The 23,502-nt window shown below is 46.8% G+C and overlaps 1 protein-coding gene across 6 annotated transcripts in view; it reads left to right on the forward strand.

Moving 5' to 3' along the window:
* Positions 1-11,080, forward strand: part of LOC126545698 (calcitonin gene-related peptide type 1 receptor-like) — a 68,365-nt gene extending 57,285 nt beyond the window's left edge. For 3 of the 6 annotated variants that reach the window (XM_055061926.2, XM_055061923.2, XM_055061925.2), the window contains exons 12-14: positions 3,475-3,610; positions 7,547-7,588; positions 7,662-11,080. In XM_055061926.2, coding sequence (XP_054917901.2) covers positions 3,475-3,610; positions 7,547-7,588; positions 7,662-8,173 — 690 coding nt within the window. In that variant the 3' untranslated portion in view covers positions 8,174-11,080. Of the gene's footprint in view, positions 1-3,053; positions 3,145-3,474; positions 3,611-7,546; positions 7,589-7,661 lie in introns of those variants that run through there. The other 3 variants (XM_050193646.3, XM_050193647.3, XM_050193648.3) reach the window with 2 other exon arrangements.
* The last annotated feature ends 12,422 nt before the right edge of the window (positions 11,081-23,502 follow it).

Raw genomic sequence — 23,502 nt, forward strand, 5'->3', positions numbered from 1 at the left:
TCGGAATTATCGTGCTAGAACCAAAAGCATCGAAATACGAGTATAAAATATACCCTTCATGGACGCGTGTGCATACAATGGACGTCACAAACAAACACACAAGGTAAGGTCGGGTCTGATCTTTTAAAGCAATGTCGAGACATTTCCTTGTTGTTGTCGTTTCCGCGCTGTGTTACTCAGGATGGTGCTTCTTTAGATCACACGGAAGCCTGATAGCGTTGTCCAAGGTTTCTTTGACCTATTCGGGAAGCACTAGAGCTCTCTTAGCTATATTCAAGGAGTACCACGCGTGTTACTTTCAAGATCACGTTGGGAGTCTCTAAAACGTTTAGAGCCTCATAACTGGTACCTGCAGTAACTCAGTTAAATAAATCAGAGGCACTGGAGTGCGCGGACTATTTTTTTTTTTTTTTTTTTTAGATTTAGGTGCGCGCTAAAGAACCCCAGGTGGTCGAAATTTCCAGAGACCTCCACTACGGCGTGCCTCATAATCAGAAAGTGGTTTTGGCACGTTAAAACCTCTAATTTAATTTAGTTGGGGGATTTTTATTTCTTTTAGCTAGCGAAGTTATCAAATAAGCTATAGCTAATGTGTAGTGAACCACTTAAGATGAGCATAGTTAAAGCCGTATCGAAGCTGCCTCTGCCATCTCCAGTCGCGAAAAATAAAATTTATGCGCGTGCTTGACCACCTTTACGCGGATCGCCTCTGCTTCTTTTCTCCTACGCCAAGTTTCGGCTGAGTTGGGTGGTTGTTTTCGATCCAACGGAAATCAGCGGCACCGACGGAGCTTGCAGCGCCTGTGCTCCGTTTGCCGCCCTTTAGTCTGTTCGGTCGTGCGCGGCCACGCAGTATCTCGTATGTAAGAGAGCATGGAGTGCTTCTACTTGCAGCTTAAGCATTTCCTGTATGGCAGTCGAGGACGGCGGTGCACATGACAAGCGAAAAGGAAGCACCGCGTTCGGACAGAAGGGCTCAGCAAGTGTAGCATACTCACCGCGAAGGAATGAGCACGCTTCGTTAGTGGACTTGCGAATACGTGACACCGGGATCAGGGCTGAATCTGAACGCTGACAAGAGTTTTCGCATACAGGCCACAACCGCTGAGTAACCACTCAAACAGCTATTAAATGGTATTACAGGTGTTCGCACAGCGCACCACACCGAGCACGGAAGCGATCAACATAATTTACGCGCTCCATCAGGGGACGCGCCGGAGCGTACAGGCAGTCAGAAATGGGGCAAATACGCGTACTAGAAATGGCAAACGCAAGAGCCATAGGCCTGCTCGCTGAGCCCATTCTCAGCTCACTTGGCGAATACGAACACACGGCTCTATAGCGATTGAGGGAATCGTCTCTCGGCGTGGCCATTTTTGTTTGCAGTCTGCACCGACTCAGCGAAACGTTTGCTACGATGGGGTAAGATGCGGAGGAGAGGCTTGGGTAAAGATTCTGTAGCGAACAGAATAAACCGCCAGTAGAGACCAGGGCCTGCATTCACAAAATGCTTTCACGCTAGAATTGCTCATAAGAACAAATTCCAACGAACCGTGATGTGGCACATATTATTGGCGAAGGTGGCGCCGGCTAATGGCAAGAAGAAGAAGTAGTTTAATGATTGGAAAACGTAGAGAGGTCGGCGGGAAAACTGAGCATCTGGCCTGCTACTTACGTAAGGGAAGGGGAAGAAGGGAAGACTAAGGGTCACAATGGGGGATGATAATGGGAGGAACGAGGTGAAGAACATATTGCGTAACTGTTATCACAAGCGTGAGTCCAGGCCCGTGTCGCCTAAGAAACGTGAAAGAGCACGCATTGTCTCTATCATCTGCCAACTCTGTGGCCATGCGCCTAGCAAGAGGTCCTCCGACAGTGGTCTATTGTATAAATGTATCAAATACGAACGTAAAGCTTTGTGAATAGGGGCCCAGAGTAGCATGAGTGCGAATATATGCGATGCTGATGTCCGGAGGTCTCCATCTGGTCGAGGTTGATTGTGAGGCGAAAAAGGGTCTGCTTTGCTGCCTCATTACGTTGAGCAACCTCCTCGCTAGGCCGCCAGCGTGTCGGCGCTTGTATTCACTCATATATGTCACTACTGCACAATGTGTTTCCCCATCTCATGTTTGACTATTCGGCATCGTAGAACACAGGACATATCTGGCTATGTGCAAGGTGGTATTAGGTGCGTAGAAGTGTTGATGGTCTCAATCTGCTGACAATTAAATGTTTCTCTCTGCGTCTTCGCGGTAAAGCAAGACTACAGCAACTGACCAATTCAGAGATGACAGTGAGACCTAAAGGTCCCATTTTTATTCCTAACTCGCAAACCTATAGGCTTCTTTTTTTCTTCTTTTCTTGCAGTAAAGCGGACATGACCTGTTGGTATTTACGAGTTGACGTAACGAGCACGACTAAGGGGCTGGACTCAAATGCATTTACCGTCAAATTTATTTATAAAGAAGCGCATGGTGCCTCCAAATTCCTTCGTTATATACGCCACTTCGTTGTAAAGATCGCACACCGCACCACTCGCAACAGAGCAGGCTAAGCACGCTCGACAAAAGAAATCTTTTATTTAGCACAGATTCAACTTCGCTAGACTTCGTCAGACGGAGTGTGCGACTGCGGCGAAGTTCGTGCTATTGCCGTTCGTCAGTGTTCGCCGTTTTATTATTTGTTTAAGATTATTTTATTTTATTTTTATTTATTTTTTTGTCAGAGATGAAAGCTGCACAGGTGCTGCGGAGTCCGTACCTTTCCTGGGTGTGTCTTGTGGTGTCGACCGGCGCCCCCTATACATGCGCACAGTGGCGCTTGCGGCGCCGCCGTTACGTGCGTTCATTGTTCAGGCCGTTAAAGACGCCTGAGTCCTTTCGCTGTAGAGGCGTTCACAATAAGAACGAAAGATCCCAATTCGGCCAAGACGTAAAGAATTCCTTCGTCATACGGGACATTTCATTGTACAGGTGTGCGACTGTATGAACATATCCAGTCCCGCAGCAAAACCGTTTTTTTTCGCATCTCGTTCTTGTCTTTTTCTCTCGCAGATTAATATTTTTTTCATGATCCACGTCATCTACATCCTGGTAACCAAGCTCCGACAGCGGAATGTCAACGACAGCGAAAACTTTAGGTAAAGTACGTATAGCCCCCATATTTGATGTTCTGTTTCTTTTCAGTGACATAAAAGAGATCCACGCTGGTCACAGAAATAGCGGTTATTAAAAGGCTTGCAGGAAGACCTCATGTATGCATAAACATGTAAGAGCTACATGATCGCACGCTTTGCTCGTGCCGTAGGAGAGAGGGAACGATAGCACGTCGGTAGATTCGAAAGTTGATAGTTTTAACATGTAAGATTGTATCGTTCGTGATCTTAGAATAAGAATATATTGCAGAGTGCGTCTGATCGGTTTCATAAAGCACCGAGCTTGGTGAACGCCACGGCAAACTCTGTTCTGTTTGCAGGAAGATTCTGCGCGCCGTGGTGATACTGATCCCTGTTTTCGGTGTCCACTTCGTGTTGACTACGTTTGTGAGCCCAGCATCATGCAGCGCTTACATCAAGAAGCTCTACGCAGAATGGAGCATCGTTGGCTTGCAGGTATACGTAGAAGAGCGCTACAGCGCAGACAATTTGTTAACAAATTGCTGTAACATCAATCATGAGCACTCCTCATTAAACTCACCAACAAACACTGACGCCAAGGACAACATAGGGGAAATTACTTGTGCGTAATAAATGAAATGTTTATTTCATTCATTTCAATTTATTTCATTTATTACGCACAAGTAATTTCCCCTATGTTGTCCTTGGTGTCAGTATTTGTTGGCTTCTTATGATATGACTAATAAAAACAGGCCCCTCGGTTAACCCCCTTCCTTTTTTTTTATTACATCACGAGGGTCTTTAATAACTGGTTGCCTTGGTGCCTTGCCTCCCACTTGAATTGCTGCCTCTGGGGCTAGCCTAGTTACGGTTTCATTCGTTACCTCTATGTCATCTTCATCTTTCTCTTCTAAGGTTACATATTTATTTGCAAGTACCAACCTGAATTTGTCTGCTTGTACCCTTACTGACTCTAGGTTGGCCTGTTTCTTCTTGACCAATTTTACTTTTTCTCTCTTCAAATTGAGGTGAATCCTAGCCCTCACTAACCTATGATCACTGCACTTTAGCCTACCTAACAGTTCTACATCCTGCACTGTGCTGGAATCGGCAGAAAGTATGAAATCAATTTCATCTCTTGTTTCATCATTAGGGCTTTTCCAGGTCTACTTTCTGTTGCTACGCTTCCTGAAGAAAGTGTTCATTATTCGCAGATTATTCCTTTCTGCGAATTCTACCAGCATCTCTCCTCTAGCGTTCCTAGAATCGGCGCCGTAGTTGCCAATTGCTTGTTCACCAGCCTGCTTTTTCCCCACTTTTACATTGAAGTCGCCCATTAATACAGTTTACTGAGTTTGAACTTTTCTCATCGCTAATTCAACATATCCATAAATCTGATCTACTTCATCATCGTGACCGGACGTTGGAGCGTAGGCTTGTACTACCTTTAATCTATACCTCTTATTAAGTTTGATTACAACTACTGCTACCCTCTCTCTCGCTAATGCTGTAGAATTTGTCAATGTTGCCCACTATGTCCTTATGGATTAGGAATCCTACCCCATATTGCTTCTTATCTGGGAGACCTCTACAGCAGAGGACATGGCCGTTAGTCAGCATTGTGTAAGCCTCTCCAGTTCTTCTAATCTGACTAAGGCCGATGACATCCCAAACAATGTCTGATAGTTCCTCGAAGAGTCCTGCTAAGCTAGCCTCACTCGACGGAGTTCGGGTGTTAAAGGTTGACAGGGTCAGTTTCCATTGGCGGCCTGTCCGGACCCAGATATTCTTAGCACCCTCTGCTGCGTTACAAGTCTTACCGCCGTCTTGGTCAGGTGCTCGGCAGCTTCTGGGCACTGAGGGCCATGACTTAATTGTAGGAATCATTCGGGAGGTAGTGGTCGAATGCTGCACCAGGGAGGCCAATTCCTGTTCTGGTGAGGGAGTGTCTTGTTGAATCTTAGTGGGCGTTCCTAATCTGGTTTTAGCTGGCTAAGTATAGCCCCACTCGCTCTCGGCATCTTCTGCCGGTGTCAGGCGCCACTCCAAGCCTGGATATATATATATATGCAGGGCGTCCCAACTATCAAGCATCAAGATTTAAAGATATGATGGAAATGCCACGTAGCTGCACAGAACCAAGGTAATGTTGTTTGCCGTCGCTTGGAGACACTCAGATTACTTTTCTTGCATTCTTCCTCATTACATAATTAATCTTAATTAATTAATTAACTCCACAAATATTATAATTAGATTAGAAGTGTCAATTCTGTTGCCCAAGACTTGCTACATAAAAGTGTTTTTCCGAGCCTGAAAGAAGCCCTCGAATACAAGCAAAATTGCCGAGCGACTGGCTGCTCGAGGCACTTGATTAATTAATTATTTGGGCTATTTATGACTAAATATTTATTAAGAGTAATTGTCTAATTAGGCAGAATGCACAAAAATATAATCTGAGCATCCCTAAGGAACGGCAAACAACATTACCTTTGTTCTCTCCGGCTACGTGACATTTGCATATCTTTAAATCTTGGTGCATGAGGTGCTCGATGTTTGTTAATCATGACCACACAAAGCCAACAGACAATGAAGCCAAGGAAAGCATCGGGGAAATTACCTGTGGTTGAAACTGAAATGTCGAAAATGATCAAGAAAAGGGAAAGCGGACGAAAATATAACGTGGTCGCCGGTGGGAGCCGAACCCACAACCTCCGCATTACGCGTGCGTTTCGCTTCCAGTTGTGCTACGGCGACGGCTACAAATACGTCCACTAACTTGGGGCATTTGTGTTTACTATGTCTAGCACTGAGAGTGTTAGCCAGCGCCACTCAAGCCATCGTGGGCGGATGTGAAATAACATTGTTTGCCCGATGGCGCCGCCACGTAACACGTGAACTTAGGAGGGCAGGCACGTGGCTAAAATGCCCTTCGTATGCCACCTAATGACATCAAAGCTGCAAGATTCGAGGCCCAGATCGGGATCTCGAATCTTGCAATTGCCGCGCGACTGGCCGCTCGAGGTACTTTGTGTGTATTCGCGGGCTTCGTTCACGCTCAGAAAAACACTTTTATGTAGCGAGTATTGAGCAACAAAAAGCTGTATCGGGAGTTTTTCATGTCGCTGTACAATTTTCTCATTGACACTTTTCATCTAATTATGATAATTGAGAAGTTTATTAATTATTTAAAACTAATTATTTAAGTAGGCGGAATGAAAAAAGTAGTTTGGGTATCTCCAAGCGACGGCAAACAACATTACCTTCGATCTCTCTAGCTAGGTCGCATTTGCATATTTTAAAACTCTGGCTAAATTTAGCAGGGAAACCTACTCTTTCTCTCTCTCTCTCTCTCTCTCTCTCTCTATATATATATATATATATATATATATATATATATATATATAGTCAGATCATAAGAACGTTCGTGTTATCTGACTAATAATTTTCTTCGGTGCGGGTCGCTATCTGATTGTTTATTTTCTGCCTAATTGCTCGCTGGTGTGCATGCTCACATGCGATAGATGTATTCTTGCCGCGCATAAGGACTTGGAACGTAGATGTTCTGAACCTTGTAATAGCTGGCAGCAAAGACGTGTTATCGCTAGTGAGTCACTTACTCCTGTGGACCGTAGCAAAACGTTCAGCTTCTAACATTTGTGTGCTGTCAGGGTAGTCCGTCACCAATGCTTCGGCGCATTGATTCAAGAGTACGCCCATTCACTTATTCCCGATAGGTTGGCGAAAGCGCAAATTTGAGTGTGAGTTGGGGTGGATGTGTGCAATAACGTGCGAGAAACTTACTATGCCAGGAAGCGGCACTACTGCCTTTGTCGCTCTGTATAACGAGCGGTGCTCTCTTGCCGACGTTCCGGGGTTGCAGTCCCTTCTTTGGAGGTTAGAAATACAATAGTGGCGGATGAGTAATTTTTTTTTATCCTCGAGGTAAGCCGTTCATACGTAACGAAGGGCCCGCAACACAGGCAGTGCCTGTTTACAGCAGCGATCCGTGAACTTAGCCACACAGATTCATTCCATTCCTAATATGCCAGTTACTATTTTTACAGCCAACTACTGGACACGTCTTCCCTCTACTGTTCCATATGTTGCAGCATAAATGGAGCACAGTGCGTTAGCGATCACCCAGTTGCATTTCCGACAATTAATCAGACCGTAGCAGTTTATAGAAGCGGTAAATGGCGCGACATTTGTGCGCATTCCCTTGTGGCAACATGCGGCTCTCCGCCGAAAGTACCATCTCTTTCCTCTAGAACATTTTGCTCCGTGAGAAGGGTATACAGTGTTTTCTGTGTAGGACCCTTACAAGTGCGAGCGTCGGCTTCTCTTTCACATAACTGCACTTTTTTTTCCTTTCCCTTTCGATGAGCACAGTGAAACAAAATGGTCTTTTCACCGTTCTTTCCTTCCACGCAGGGATTCTTCGTCTCCCTCATATTCTGCTACCTCAACGGCGAAGTAAGTACACACGAGATCACTGGAGCCCAGTGCCTGCGCACCCAGTACACGCTCCGTTTTGCTGCTTACGCAGATACAGAGCCTGGTGAGACGCTCGTACAGCCGCTACAAGAACGACCGCAGCATAAGCAGGAGGCATCGGCCGAGCGTGCCGCAGACCACCACTACCACGACGACGGCCACAACTCCCATGTGATGCGCTTGATGCAGCGCGCACAGAGAGCACCTTTGCGGCTCCTCGTGCGCTCTATCTTGACAAACAAAGAAAGGACGCTTCCAAGGCACAAAGTCTGGTATCGTCGTATGGACTTCCTTCGATATACTTCCCGGTTCTGTGTGCACCAACGCCCTGCGCCAGGATTTCAACCACGAGTGCTTCCGCCTGGAACTGTTCCTTCTTTCGTGTGTGTGCGTGCCCTCCATATGCTCTGCAAGCAATTTCGGTTAACATTGTGGTGCAGTGTACCCCACCGCTGCCATAAACGCTGCACAATGGCTGTCGTATTCCGCTTCCAACCAATGGGGAGGAGGGCGGGGAGAAACTACTGCGCCGAAACCGTACGATTGCTTAAAGTGCAGACATAAAAGCCACGGGTGTGCTATTCTGGACTGTCAAATTCCGCCCGACGGCGTTTTGAGCCAACCAGAGAGGCCGCAGCAGCCTTGTGGGCCAATCAGAGCTGGCAAGATGGCGAAGTCGACAATATGGTGAAATTTAATAGTATCCAGAATAGCACCCGGGGTGTGGGAGAGATATATTTAATTGTGTTCCCAGTCCCAGAACCATGGAGGAAAGAAAAAAAGCTTAGGAATGAGCAATAACGTCAGGCACTCAGCCTTCTCAAGGCAGCCTCCTTTGAAGTCATTCTCTCCATGCGTCGGTACCGCGCGGCTTGCCAACACGTGTTCTTCCCATGGAACCTCCTTAGTAAGGTTTTCTGTATTTATGACGAGGCTTCAAGGTTGTCATCACGTGACGACTCCCCCCTCCAAACATTTCTTATTCTTTCCTGCACGCCTAGAGCTACCGTAACTAAGGGCATGGGCACGTTTGCCTAAAGAGCTATAACGGCTCATCCGAGTTCTAGCTCGCTGTATCCGAGCGCAGGGTAGCCAGCCGGTTCTTGCAGTGGCTAAATCCCCTGCGTGTCTTCTCTCATTTTTCTCTCACGCAGAGAGCCGTTCTCACGCTGTGTAGAAGGAATATTATAGTCTCAACGTATCTGTGATATATCAAATTGTAGCTTGATTATTCGCGCTTTGAAAGAAAGCGACGCCGAACTAGGAAACCAAATATTGTTAACTATTTATCTGTGAAATCTGTAGCAATCGCAAAGAAAAGTACACACCAGAAGAATCGTTCGTAGTTTTACCGAAATCTACAGCAATAACACAGAAAGCAAGGCTGCATATTGATGGTTTCACCATCTATACTTTAAACATGCTAAAACGTTCCTAACTTTAGGTGAGTAGCGAAGTTTCATGTTGTGATGGCCGTGCCTTGCAATGAAGGATGTGGCTCTACGAAGGCGACAAAGAGATATATGCATTTCTGATCGCGCAGAATACGTTTGACTCAACTGTTACCCTTCCGCTTTCCATGGCTTGTACCACCTTTTAACAGGTTTTTCAAACGGCTGTAACAGATAGTGATGTTGCGTTTATTCAGGTGCATTTATTAAAGAGGCGAAAATTATCTGCATAAGATATCGGAATGTGTTAGATTAGTAAAGATATTTACTAATTTACTTTTCAATGATCCACTTTAGGGCATTTGGTTGAATTTGGGAGACTGACACCGAGCTGTAGTGAAGGCCATGTTTGCTTAGCAGAAATCGTTAAGACTAGCCCCACTTTCGAGATAGCCGGCCTTAAAGTGTGCTACGTAATTCATTGGCGTTCCTGCTAACAGTTTCCTAAACGCGTTCGTCAATGGTGATCTTAGCTGTAACGCCACCGTATATTGCCGCACACGTGGTTTTTGTCGAGGTCCACCGCAGACATCCGTTGCGTGGTTGCAACGAATATTACGTCATACTCTGACATAGCGGCAGCTGGCCTGTCTAGGCCTGCCTGGTTCAGGCCGAACGAGTAGCCGCTCCTAACCGCCGTTCGAGGCAAGTGAATGATGCTGCAGACTTTCGCTACGCATTATCTCACCTCGGCAACAAAGTTCGGGCGTCATATCGGCTCTCTTCTTGAGAGTGTGTCCCTATATCGATCAATGAAAGCCTGCCCTACAGTCACACACAGGCAGCGCGCGATGTCACTGCAACGGAACAGTGGCGCGATCTATCACCGCTACGGCAAGACAAGCCGAGCGGTGACAGATGGCGCCATCGGTCACCGCTCGGCCGATTTCTATGCCGATTTCTCTGCATGTTGCAGAGAAATCGGCATCTATTTAGCCACGCCGCCGATAGGTGCTAGCCATTGCCTTGGATAGGCGTTGCTTCAAGCAGCATACGCCAGAGTATATGCTCCCTTTGCTCGTGCATCAAAGCTCGGACACGTCAAATCGGTTTTATAAACATCTCGTATGACTCGTAAACGCATCCTACATGCGTGAGCTTCTCGAGGATATACCTCACTTTATGCTTCAATGATATGGGTGGCAACCCTGCACATCTCCGTCAGGAGTGATGGCTGCATCGGCGGCAAAGAATTCGACGGATCGCTCTTTAGGCGGCTCCTTCAGAAGCGTGTGTATGAGTAGGACCTTCCAAACGAGCAAGAAACGCTGGGACACAAACGGCACAATGCGCTTGTTCCAACATTTAGTATCATGAGGGCGGTTCTGTGAAGCGACTCTGGATTGCAATACCCAAAGACAAAGCCCGACTCCTTCCTAAAGCTTAAACTTATTTTATGGGTAATACACGTTTCAACGCCGTATATTTGCAAACCTATCTTCAACTGCTTTCACTATTCCTATGGTACTCGGCGGCCACAGCTTCTGCGGTAACCTGCTTGGGTTCAGAAATCAAACAATTCAAAAATCTTTAGCAGATGTTGTGGACGGATATCTCGAAAGGGTGCGCTAGTTTTATAAGATGCCTGCTAAGCAGACATGGCATCGCTACTGCTCGGCTTCAATTTCGCAATTGGAGCATGTGCCATAAAGTGAATAACTAAAGGTTTAATTAGTGCGTGCATATTTTAAGTACCTGGATATCGCGATTTCTCGCACCTCTTCAAGTAGCCCGCATCAACAGGCCGAATTGTGTTATATGCCCCCTGCGATTTTCTGAAGTTTTCTTCGAAAAGAGAAACGATGATCTAGATGACAGTTCGTTTTGTCCTTTAGAAATTTATACCTTACTTTTTGTGACGCTGTGTTTATGAGAGCAGAAAACGTGGACAACCTTTCACGTGACTGAAGCATATGGGACCTTGCGAGAACAGGCCGATCTGGTGAAGTGCTTTGAGTCTGTGGAAGAGTTTCCCCGCCCGGTGTCTAGCGCGTCTAATAAAGGTTAAGGTTCCTTGTTACATGGTCAGTGTGCACGCACATAGACAACATATAGGTCTCCTCCGATTTCACTTAATCGCTACGTTTTTGTCTTTGAATGAACCGCAGAAGTGCACAGACGGGGCGTTTAAAGCAGAAAGGCGGGTACAATATTTCCCAGCGGTAGAAATATTGAGAGAAAGACTCTGCAAGAGCCCAGGAAAGGACACCATGTACTATAAAGTACCGTATTAATGCGTTCGCATTCTTACGGTACTTGACGCACTTTCCGGGGGCTGTATATCGATGTTTTTTATAGGTGTGCACCGCTCTTCAAAGAGCGTATTTGACGCCAACTTGAGTGGGTGCCACTGAACATGTGCCGCTCTACAATGACGATTTTTCCCGGCGCTGAGCGGAATCGAACCCACGTCACAGGGCCTTCTCAAGGACAGCAACCCGACGCTTTAGCAGGCTGCGACACAAATGCGCTCTGTATATGCGCTGCTTTTTCAATGAACGTCTTTCACGCCAACGCTTTAGCGAGCTGCGCCGTGAATGCACTACTATGTGCCGCACTTGAATGTACGTCTCGCCAACTTGGGTCGCTGAGTATGTGCCACTGAATAAGAATAGCGATGTGGGCGAGTTGGTTTAGGTCCACGGTGAAATTTCTGCAGCGCGAAGCACTGAAGTACGAAAAGAAAGGTAAAAAAAAAAACGACGAAGGAATGCAAGATGACAAACACCTTCCTTCTTCCTTCGTTCTTTCTTGCCTTTCTTTCCGCACTTCAGTGCTTCGTGATGCAGAAATTTACACCATTGAGCATGTGCCAGTATTGCCCGCCACCATAAATTGCTCTACCCGGGCCCGACCCGCGGCCCATGTCCAAGCAGTACTCTACTGTGTATGTGACACTAGGTCTATTAGATTCAGCCAAGTTTCTCTGCACCTTCTGCACCTATTCACGGTGCACTGCACCTAGGCTTTCGATTCCCCGAGGTGCAGCGGTGCACCCTGCACCCCCCCGTGCTTTATTGAACGTGGTGCAATGCAAGGTGCCGCCGCGGTGCAGTGCACCCTTGAACCTTGCAGCGAGTGGGTGCAGCCCGGCACACTATAACTGGCACACTCTGTACCCTTTCGTTTGTGGTGCCGTTCACCTTTTTCTGAATCGAACAAACCTACTTGGTGTGCGGCAAGAAAGGGAACGATGCTAAGCGATACCGGCGCGCCGCGCTTCTCGTCCCGGAGGCCATGTGCGGACTTCTCGGCAGCGCCACTAGATTTCGCGGCGTGTCCAGAAAGACGCAGCGTGCCCGGTGCCAGAGGTTGAAAGGTAGGGGTATGCAATTGAAAGGGTAGTGCTTGCAGAAAACAAGAAAATTTGGATGCTATAGCTAAGGCAATGGATTTTACGGTCACTGACATCAACCGAGATGTCCACTAAGAAGGCCGCGAAGGCGCTTTTGTGCGTTACGGGATACATTTTAGCGATAGTGTAGCAACACCGGTTGGACGTCGATTCGCGGCACGGGCAGTGGCTTTTTTATGCAGGCCCCAGGCAATCAGGAAGGAAGATAAAGTAGTTAATGTAGCGACACACCAGCAAGGAGCAGAATTAGGCCACAAAGAGTAAAGAAAAGACGCACAAAGGATACGTATAGAGAGACTAAAATTTGTTACACAAACATGCAGGGTGGTCGCAAGCAGTAAAAGTGGCTGAAAATGAAAACGCAGCTGAACGACGAAGCTTTTACGAGATTTGGAGCAGCCGCTTGTTATTTACAATTTTGTATGGGAGGGGTGCAACAGAATGACTGGGTAAAGGAAAGGCGGAAGCATAGGCATGCTAATAAGGCGACGTATGAAGTTGCACAGGGTAAAACAGACATGTAAGGAGGATTTATGGAATATAGCGGCACGTGGGAAGGCAAAAAGACGTGACTTGGAATCGCTTGCCTATGGACAGGTAACGATAGCAGTGATAAAAGCAAAGAATTGATTGATTGCATTAAAAGCGATATTAAGGAGTTCAAGAAACCGGACCAGGTGGTATTAGCAGATGATATGAATGCGCACATGGATGATTTAAACAAATATATGGATTATAACGGTTCTCTAGTGCTGGATCTGTGTGATGAACAGAACCTTATAGTAGTTAACAGGAAGAATAAGTATCATGGACAGGTAACATGGCAATGCTGAAACAGGCAATGATGTATCGAGCACGCCTTTGTCTCAGAAATAGTGTAACGTTTAACCTGAAAATTGGGGGGGGGGGGGGGAATAGATACTAACGCACACACAAACCAGTAGCATCAGAATTTCTAAAAATTAAAAAAAAATCAAATAACAGAGCCTTCATAAAACAGAGAAGGAAATGGTGGTGTTCCTACAACAGTCTGGAAATATAAGGAACTGGTAGACGTTATGCAGCAGGAGATAAGACGACATGGCAAAAGAATTGTTGGTTTGGAAAGAGGAAACCAGTTAAAGGGACACTAAAGGTTACTATAAAGTCAACGTGGACTGTTGAAATACCATCCCAAAAACCTCGAAACGCTTGTTTCGTGCCAAGGAGAGACTTATTTTAAGAGAAAATGCGTTCTGAAGCGTCCGCGTACCTCTAGCACAGTTCAAATCGCCCGCCCTCCGATCGAGGAGTACTGACATCATGGTCTCATAGTGACGTTGCGCCATCGGTGAGTAGAACGGCGTCCGCGGACGGCGCTACGGCTTTTCTGTGCAAAACGCAAACGCGCGGCCAGAAACAGAGTCAAGACAGAGCCGACAGCAGAGCGAAAGCGGGACTATGGTGGCTAGCGGAAGGAGAAACGCGCGACCATGAGCTGCTACTTCATTCTATGACGCAAACTTCGACGCTCGTCGCAATGGACCCTGACAACCACAGATTGACTCGCGACGCTGGGCTCAACTTCAGCGATTTGAGCACTGACGAGCGCGACCTGCTGCTGAGGGCTCGCGCTGCCGGCGTAGTTGCGTACTCCGGAGCGGGAAAGCAACGAGGGCTTCCCACGACATCACATGGACGTGGCATTATCGCTGCTTGTTTCAAATGAAAGTTTCGCGAGCCAGCAGAACCTGCACAGCACGACGCGATAACGAAACTATTGAAACTCCAAAGCGTGCGCGGCGCAGAGTCGAGCGTGCAGAGTCGAGCGAAAACGAAACCTTTCGACCACCCATACTACTGAAGGGTAACGTCAAAATGTTATTTTTTCTTAGAATCGAATAGACGTTGACAAGTAGCATTTTCTTCCGTCTTATAATCGAATGAAATAATATTTTTATTACGAGTAGTTGAGTATTAGTAACACAAATTATGAGGAGTGCTTTCGTCATCGGGATAGTACCGGAATGTCGCTGGGGGGTCTCAAATCGTGTCATGCATTTACCTCAATTTCTCGGTTACTAAAGCTCTGTTCGCGATTATATTGACGCCTTAGACGTTCTAGAACATTGCTCTACCACTTTAACTTGACTTTCTGGTAACCTTTAGTGTCCCTTTAAGTCAAGGAAATAAGGCAAGCTATGGAAAAGCATAAGCAGGCGTCTAGGTATCATCAAGAAGCCAAAAAGTCGGGTTTACACGATGAGGTGCTCCTTAGATGGAACAACTGAGTGCCGAGGAAAGGGTGTCGAGTGAGCTTGTGCAAGAGAAAATTAAATGCGCAAGTTAACGTTGGGTGCATAACATTCGCAAAATAGATAAAGGCGACCCCAAAAGGTTCTGAAACCATGTAAGAGCATCCGGAGCCCCAACTAAAAATCGCAAACGGCTATAAAGGATGAAGACGGTGACATCTTCGAAGGAGACGATGTGCTGCGGTACATCACAGACGTTATTTAGGATAACTTCGGCACGAAAGAAAGTGAAGGTCGGACTCGCACAGATCCAGCAACAACAGAGAAGCCTGAGAGATCAAAATTTATCATAGAAAACTTTTACTGGGAAAAAGCAGAAAATGTTCCTAATAATATGGCAGCAAGGACTGATGAAATCCCATAAAGCTAATCGAAAACCTCGGTTCAAAGAGCAAGGATCTGCTTACTAATGACATGGAACAAGTGATTAGAACGAAGAAAATTCCGGCTGGATGGCGCAAAAGCAAGATGAACCTCACATAGAAAGGCAAAGGTGATAAGGATAAGACGAGTTCGTACAGACCAGTTATGGTAACATCGGTGATATATAGAACGACAGTGCAAGCCATAAAATTAGAACTGTTGAAGTGAGTGGAGAAAAATGGTCTACTAGAGGAGCTATAAAATGGGTTCAGACCAGGCAGATGCTTAGATGATAAGATGTTAGTACTAAAACAGTGCACAGAGATTTCAGTAGCTCAGAATAGACCTTTATGGGTGGAATTTCTAGATATTAAAGGAGCCTACGACAATGTAACAGGCAATTGTTATGGGATATTCTTAAGCACGAAGACACAGATGACGATTTCGTGGAGCTGCTCAGGGGGACAACCGAACCGAGTACAAGTTGAGTGGGAAGGCCTAAAATGTAATGAAGTGGCGGACATTTCCCGAACGCCCTTCTGGGCCCTGAGGGTACTGTAAATAAATAAATAAATAAATAAATAAAAGGATGGCCATTGTTGTTCACGTTTTATGTTAGGGGCGTAGCAAGACTACTGGAAAACAGTGAATTAGGGTTTGGTTTATCCTACATGCGTAATGGACAAATGGTGCAACAGAAGGTCCCCGGACCGATGTGTGCGTACGACATAGTGTTACTAGCGGAAAATGCAAGAGATTTTAAACACTTGCGAATATCTGTGGCAACGCAGCGACAAATTTAGGCCTTAAGTTTAGCACAGATAAATCGGGAATTATGATGTTTAATTAAGAAACGAGTAAGTAGGTGGTGTTAATTTAACAGCAAGTCATCCTCATAGTCAAGCAATATAAATACATCGGCGTATACATAAATAAAGGAAAGCCTTACTCAAACACCCACCAAGATAACCTGAAAAGGGGGAAGCGGAATCCAACAATAATGAAACATAGAGCACTTCGATACCACAATAAGTATAAGGTGGTGCGTGGAATCTGTAAATGAGTAATGGTACCAACGCTAACGTTCGCAAATGCCATTCTGTGCTTAGAATCGAATATCTTGTCGAGGTTGGAAAACTAAAGATCGGGAGCCCACGGTAAAACTATAAATGAGGCAGTGCAGGGTGACGTGGGTTGGGCCTCTTTTGAAGTCAGAGAAGCGCAGAGTAAAATTAGTTTTGAAGAAAGACTAATGAACATGGATGAAAATAAATGGGTGACAGAAGTGGCACGAATATCTGCACTTGAAAAGCGTAAGCATAGAATAGAGGAAGAGGTCAAGAAAGTTGGAATCCAAGTACAGGGTAATTGAAAGTGTAAATAGACAACCAGTAGTCATCAGAAAGAAAGTGAGAGAAACAGAGACAGCGAATTGGATGCAAAGAGTGGAAACAAGAATGACCATGGAGAATTACAAGAATGGGAAGAAAGAAATTAGAAGGGAAAACGTACGATAACACAAAGAGCAGTGTCTTGCTATTTGAGTCTCGAGCTAGTTGCCTAAGGGCAAAAACATGCCGGAGCATATATTCACCACAAGATGAGGCATGTGTATGCTGCAGCAAAAATACGGACACCACTCAGCACATCCTAATGGAATGCGAAGGGATTCACCCAGTGAGACGCGCAGGTAACGTGCACCTTCCAGAAGCGCTTGGCTTTAAAGTGGGCGGAAGCATCAAACGGTCAGCAGTAGAGATAATCAAGAGACGTTTAGAGTATTGGTGAAAAAAATAAAGCGGGGAAGAAATTGATACAACCGGATCCGTTACAGGCATGTAGCGATGCAAGGTAAATAGAGAAGTTTTAAAGAAAAAAAAAAGATTCAGGAGATTTATACAAAAATAATAGAATGAAATCAACGCCCAAGCACTCCGTACAGATGGTTAACCAGGGGCGCGATCGGAGATATTTTGTTCGATACGCGTTCTGTTCAGTTGCTGCAACGTCACAAAGTTGCAGTATGCAAAATTTGTGACAGCGGGGCGGAGAGAGCAGCCAATCAGGAAGCGGTGACCTCCCCGGAAGTTTACTTCCGTCGTTTGTCGTCTGCTTGCAGACAGTATACTACAAAACGAAATGTTTCTCGTCTTCCAAATGAATGAAATCGTTACCTAAAAAAACGTATTTTATCTTCTCAAGCCCAAACACGTTTTCAAATAGTAGTACGTGTGACTACTGCAATTTATAACTACTAGGTTCTTTGCGTCGTCCCTAGGTGGTGTCGCGCACAGCGAGAAGAAAAAAGAAAAAGAAAACGACGGGAGGAGTGGCGCACTTTTCAAGGGGCAGCGACAACATTCCAGTGGCTCGCTGGCACCAATGATGTTGTCGATTTATCTGTACAACCAACGAATTATTTGTTTCGAGAAACAAAAACGACGCCGGAATTCACTTTCTGCCATTTCTTCAAACGCGTTTCGCACCGCCACCCGCTCTCCTTCCTCTAGAAACGCCAGCGCAACAACCTAAGTTCCCAACGGAAGCGCCATTTTCTCGAATTAAACTATGGATTGGATTCAAACGGGCTATTCCGCAGCCGAGAAGGCCGCCTGTTGGATCCAATCCAATCCACCAGACGCGCCATGCGAAGCCGTATGATCGCTCCAAACTTCTCAACTCCCGTCGCGTTCGGATGAAATGCTCGGTGGGCGGATGATTGACAGGAGCGTGTCGTCATTTTGACGTCACCAAAAACGGGGCGGCGCCCCGCGGCTGGCGACGTCGGCGCGGAGTAGGCCAATCGCGCGCGCCGGTAACCGAACGAACGCGCCGAACAACCATCTCCGATCGCACCCCAGCGAAGCTGAAACGTGCGGCCCCGTGTGTACATCATGGGTTAATCCCGACGGTTCATTAAACGACGGCTTGGTAGGCTGCCGGATCCTCGGTACGCAGTTGCTGCTTGCGCTCGGCTGCACGAGCCTGTTCTTGAGCCCGGGCTGCAGCATCGGCACGGCGTAGACGGGCTCGTTCCCGGTTCTGCTCACAGCGTTGCCGATCGAAAGATGCCTGCTCTTAAGAGGAAGCTTTAGCTCGGGCCCAACTCCGACGCGGCCTATTCAAATACATGTAAAACGCAAAAACGTTTTTATGAGATAACCCCTGGACCGATTTTGATGAAATTTGTTGCATTTGAAAGAGAAAGTTAAATTCTAGTGACTGTTGGAAGCGGAATTTCGATTTAGGGCTTGAAGTTTTTTAAATCCATTTTCAAATATTTGACCGTTTGAAAAAAATGGAAGCACGAAGTTTACAAATTCATAGCTCTGCATCAAGAACTTATATCGCGGTTCTGTAAACGGCATCCATTAGATCATTCAAAGCGGACAAATTCAATATGTCATTTTACATCTTACGTGAATTTGTTACGTCGGTTACAACGGTTTTGCAAAAGTTGTATTTCCCTATGATTGAGTATTTTTTATATTCATGTGTAACACATCAATTTTGTCCGCTTTAGATGTACTATTAGATGCAATTCACAGAATCGTATTATCATGTTTAGTGGTTGAGTTACAGAGTTGTAAACTTGATAGTTTCGTTTTTTGAAAATTTTCGATTTTTGGCAATTTTTTATAAAAAATTCACAACCTAACTCAAAAATTCGAAACCAACAGTCACTAGATTTTAAGTTTGTCTTTTAAATGCAACAAACCTCGTCAAATTTGGTGCAGTGGTTGCCGAGAAAAACGAATTCTCCTTTTACATGTATTTAGATAGGAGCACTCGAGCTAAAGCTTCCTCTTAAGAGGAAGCTTTAGCTCGGGCCCAACTCCGACGCGGCCTATTGAAATACATGTAAAACGCAAAAACGTTTTTCTTAGATAACCCCTGGACCGATTTTAATGAAACTTGTTGCATTTGAAAGAGAAAGTTAAATTCTAGTGACTGTTGGAAGCGGAATTTCTATTTAGGGCTTGAATTTTCTTAAAACGATTTTCAAATATTTGACCGTTTGAAAAAAATAGAAGCACGAAGTTTACAAATTCATAGCTCTGCATCAAGAACTGATATCGCGGTTCTGTAAAGAGCATCCATTAGATCATTCAAAGCGGACAAATTCAATATGTCATTTTACATATTACGTGAATTTGTTACGTTGGTTAGAAGGGTTTTGCAAAAGTATTATTTCCCTATTACTAAATTTTTTTATATTCATGTGTAACGTATCAATTTTGTCCGTTTTAGATGTACTATTAGATGCAATTCACAGAATTGTATTATCATTTTTCGTTGCTGAGTTACAACGTTGTAAACTTGATAGTTTCGTTTTTGCAAAATTTTCGATTTTTGCCAATGTTTAATTAAAATTGACGTCTTAACTGAAAAATTTGAAACCAACAGTCACTAGATTTTAAGTTTTTCTTTTAAATGCAACAAATCTCGTCAAGTTTGGTGCAGTGGTTGCCGAGAAAAACGAATTCTCCTTTTACATGTATTTGGATAGGAGCACCCGAGCTAAAGCTTCCTCTTAAGGAGTACGTATGGTGCGTGCCCTACCCATTCCGGAGCTGGAGAGAAACTGCTGCGCGCTGTTAGGTATCGCACCGCTGGCACGAGTTGTTGGAACCTCAGTGCTGACGCCCGTTATTGCAAATGGGTCGCAAGCCCCAAGGGTAGCGTTGGCCTGGCGGCCTGGGGCACTGGAAGCATCCGAAGGTCCCGGCAAAGCATGAGTCGACTGGTAACAGAACAACTGGTTTATTCTAACATCGCAAAAGAGCGGGCGGTCAGGTCGACCGAAGTGAGAGACGGGAGAGCACGTAACTCGACAGAAGAAATCGGAGCCTCTCTCGGCGTCCGGGGGCAGCTGCTTTTATAGTCTCGCAGCTGAGGGCAAGAAGGAAGGCCTCGTGACGAGACCACGTGACGGCGGGTACGGACAAGCTGAGAGACATGTTGAGACGAGTGTAGTGACGCATCGCCGAGCTGGCGCCTGTAAGACCTCCTCGCTTCACACTTGGGGAGCTCCTCTCCCCGGCTGCCGCGCTTTGACAAGCGTGGGCACACACACACACACGCACACACGAAGACACGTGGCACTGAAACACGCCTGGACGCGCTTGGCGGGGAGACTGCGGGAGCTCCGAACGGGCCAAAATGTCCGCCGCTTTTAACGAAGCTCCGGCGTCCGTTGCATCCGCGCCGGTTATACCGCGCGTTGTAGGCGAAACGTAACAGACCGCCCCGCCGGGGGAAGGAGATCCCGATGGTCAGGGGACTGCATCCGCTGTCCGGAGGGATGTCGCTTGATGATGCTCATAACCGAAGTCGGTCGTCCTTCGGCGTTTCTTGAGCGCAGCGCAGAGAAGGCCTCGTTCTCTCGTTCAGGTTCACCCAGGACACTGCAAAGTGACTTCGGGAGAGTTGACATTTTTGTTCTCGTTCCCGGCAAGCGTTAGAACTACGCCGAAAGTCAACCGCTCAGTCAGCAAGCACGGCACAACCCTCACTAAGCCCTGCCAGGCTCTTTCCCCTTTTATACTACTGCCTAGTTCCTTACAGTAGTTTAGCAGCACTCAGAACGCGTCCACAAATCGGAAAATTGCACTAGAAAGCACATCATCACTTTGAAACACTACACAAAAGCAATATGTTAAAAATCCTGCCTCAGGAAGAAAAACATCAGTAACAAACAATTTTGAGGCTGATTCCCACGTTAGGGGCTTCGACTTAAGCCATCGGCGTTACCGTTGAGACTCCCCTTTTTGTAACGCACCTCAAAGGAATGTTGTTGCAAAGCGAGGCTCCAGCGCAGGAGGCGGCCATTTGTGGAAGAGATAGTCTGCAGCCATTGGAGAGGGCAGTGATCCGTCTCGAAACATGCGAAGCGGAGATCGCAGCGAGCGACCGTACACTAGCTCAGCTGGCGAAAACCCCGTAGCCGCATGCGGCGCGGTCCTTAATGCAAACTTCACCCCAGGCAGACACAGCTCCCAGTCACTTTGTTGTTCAAAACACAATGCTCTCAACACGCGCTTCATGACGGAGTGGAGCTTCTCAACGGAATTCGACTGGGGGTGGTGCACTGAGCTGTGTAACAGCTTTACCCCGCACCTTTCGAGAAAGGCTGTCGTCAAAGCGCTCGTAAACACCGTGCCCTGATCTGACTGGATTTCCGCAGGAAAACCAACTCGCGCAAATATGGACAGTAGTGCATTGACTATCTCAACTGAGCTTAGTTCTTTAAGCGGCACTGCTTCAGGGAACTTTGTCGCTGGGCAGATCACAGTCAAAATGTGTCTGTACCCCGTGGTTGTTACCGGCAGAGGTCCCACTGTATCAATAACGAGCCGTCTGAAAGGCTCCGTAATGATAGGTACCAACTTCAACGGCGCCCTCGATTTGTCCCCTGGTTTGCCCACCCGCTGACAGGTGTCACATGTCTTCACAAAGTGGTCTGCGTCCCGAAAACACCCTGGCCAATAGTACTCTTGCAAGAGACGGTCCTTAGTTTTCTTAACTCCTAGGTGTCCGGACCACGAACCCCCATGCGACAAGCGCAACAGATCCTGACGATAGCATTGAGGCACGATCAGCTGATCGAACTCCACTCCCCTGCGGTCTAGATACTTCCGGTACAGGACGCCACCTCTTTCCACAAAGCGAGCATTTTTCTTGGCGATACCTTCCTTGACAATGCAGCGTATGTTTTCTAGGCTGCCATCCTTCTTTTGCTCGGCTATCAAAGCCGACCGGCTGACTTTTAGCAACCTGTTAAGTCCATCTGACGTAGGCGCGATGAGCAAATCTGCAGATAGCTCTTCTAACTTTCCCGTGTCGGGCATTTCCTCTCCAGTATCTGCTGCCTTTAACGCTACAGGCGCAATTTTATTCAGTTCGGGCGTGCTCTGAATATCAGCTTGCTGCACCTCTGACCCTTTCTCATTGTTTGACAACGTCGGTCCCGCAACTACCGCCTTTGCAGCGAGCTCCCGAACCTTCGATCTGGTTAAGGCCTGAACGCTAGCCTCACCAAACAAAAGCCCCTTCTCGCGCAGGAGGTGATCGGACCTGTTCGAAAATAGGTACGGGTACTGGGGGGGCAGCATAGATGACACTGCCGCCTCCGTCTCAAGCGCTCCGAAAGGTCCTTCAATCAGCACTTTTGCTACGGGCAGACACACGCTGTGAGCTTCCACGGCTTGCTTGATCCATGCGCACTCGCCCGTGAACATATCGGGTTCTACGTAGGAGGGGTGAACTACATCCATCGTAGCTGCTGAATCGCGAAGCACTCGGCACTCTTTCCCGTTCACGAGGAGGTCTCGCATGTAAGGCTCGAGAAGCTTCATGTTCTCGTCAGTGCTGCATAAGGACAAAAACACGACTTTTGTTTTTGTTTCTGGACACTGCGCCGAAAAGTGACCCGGCTTCTGGCACGTATAACAAACGCGCGCTTGCCTCGTCTCGAACCGCTTTCTGCGTTCGGCTTCGGCTGCCGCCGTCTCCTTACGTTCGGTCGGACTGCTTTCACTCGCATCCGAACTACGTGTTTCCCCCTTTGCTCTCATGGGCGTGAACTTCGGCCTCTCAAACTTGGAGCCAAATTCACCCTTTTGACCGTCCTTAGCTCCGCGAGCCCGACGCGTCACAAACTCCTCGGCTAGCTCAGCGGCTCGAGCCACCGTACTAACGTCTGGCCTATCCAAGACCCAGTACCGCACGTTCTCAGGTAACCGACTATAAAACTGTTCCAGCCCGAAACACTGCAGAACTTTCTCGTGGTCACCAAACGCTTTCTCTTCTTTGAGCCACTCCTGCATGTTTGACATTAGCCTGTAGGCAAACTCTGTATATGACTCACTTCTGCCTTTCTCATTTTCCCGAAACTTCCGACGGAACGCCTCCGCTGACAGCCTGTACTTTTTTAGCAGACTCGATTTCACTTGGTCGAAATCCTCTGCCTCCTCTCTCTTCAAGCGAGCGACTACGTCGGCCGCCTCGCCGGGTAACAAAGTGAGCAAGCGCTGTGGCCACGTTTCCCGAGAGAACCCCTGCTTCTCGCACGTTCGCTCAAAGTTAACCAGGAACAAACCAATGTCCTCTCCAAGCTTAAACGGCCGCATCAGGTCAGTCATTTTGAACAATACTCGTTCTCCTGCACCGTGTGCCTGACTTCCATTACGAGCGCGTTCCATCTCTACCTCGAGACGCTTCATTTCCAAAGCGTGTTGACGGTCGCGCTCTTTTTCTTGTTGCTCTCGCTCTATCTGTTCTTTACGTTCACGCTCTTCTTTTTCTTTCTGTTCTTTAAGTTCACGCTCCTGTCGTTTTGCCCGCTCCTCAATGGTCTCAAGGCATTCCGACAGCTCGTCATCCTCAGCTTCTAACTCAAGAATAGCCCTTAGCAGTTCTGGTTTTCTG

Source organism: Dermacentor andersoni, chromosome 1 (assembly GCF_023375885.2).
Source record: "Dermacentor andersoni chromosome 1, qqDerAnde1_hic_scaffold, whole genome shotgun sequence".
Taxonomy (NCBI): Eukaryota; Metazoa; Arthropoda; class Arachnida; order Ixodida; family Ixodidae; genus Dermacentor; species Dermacentor andersoni.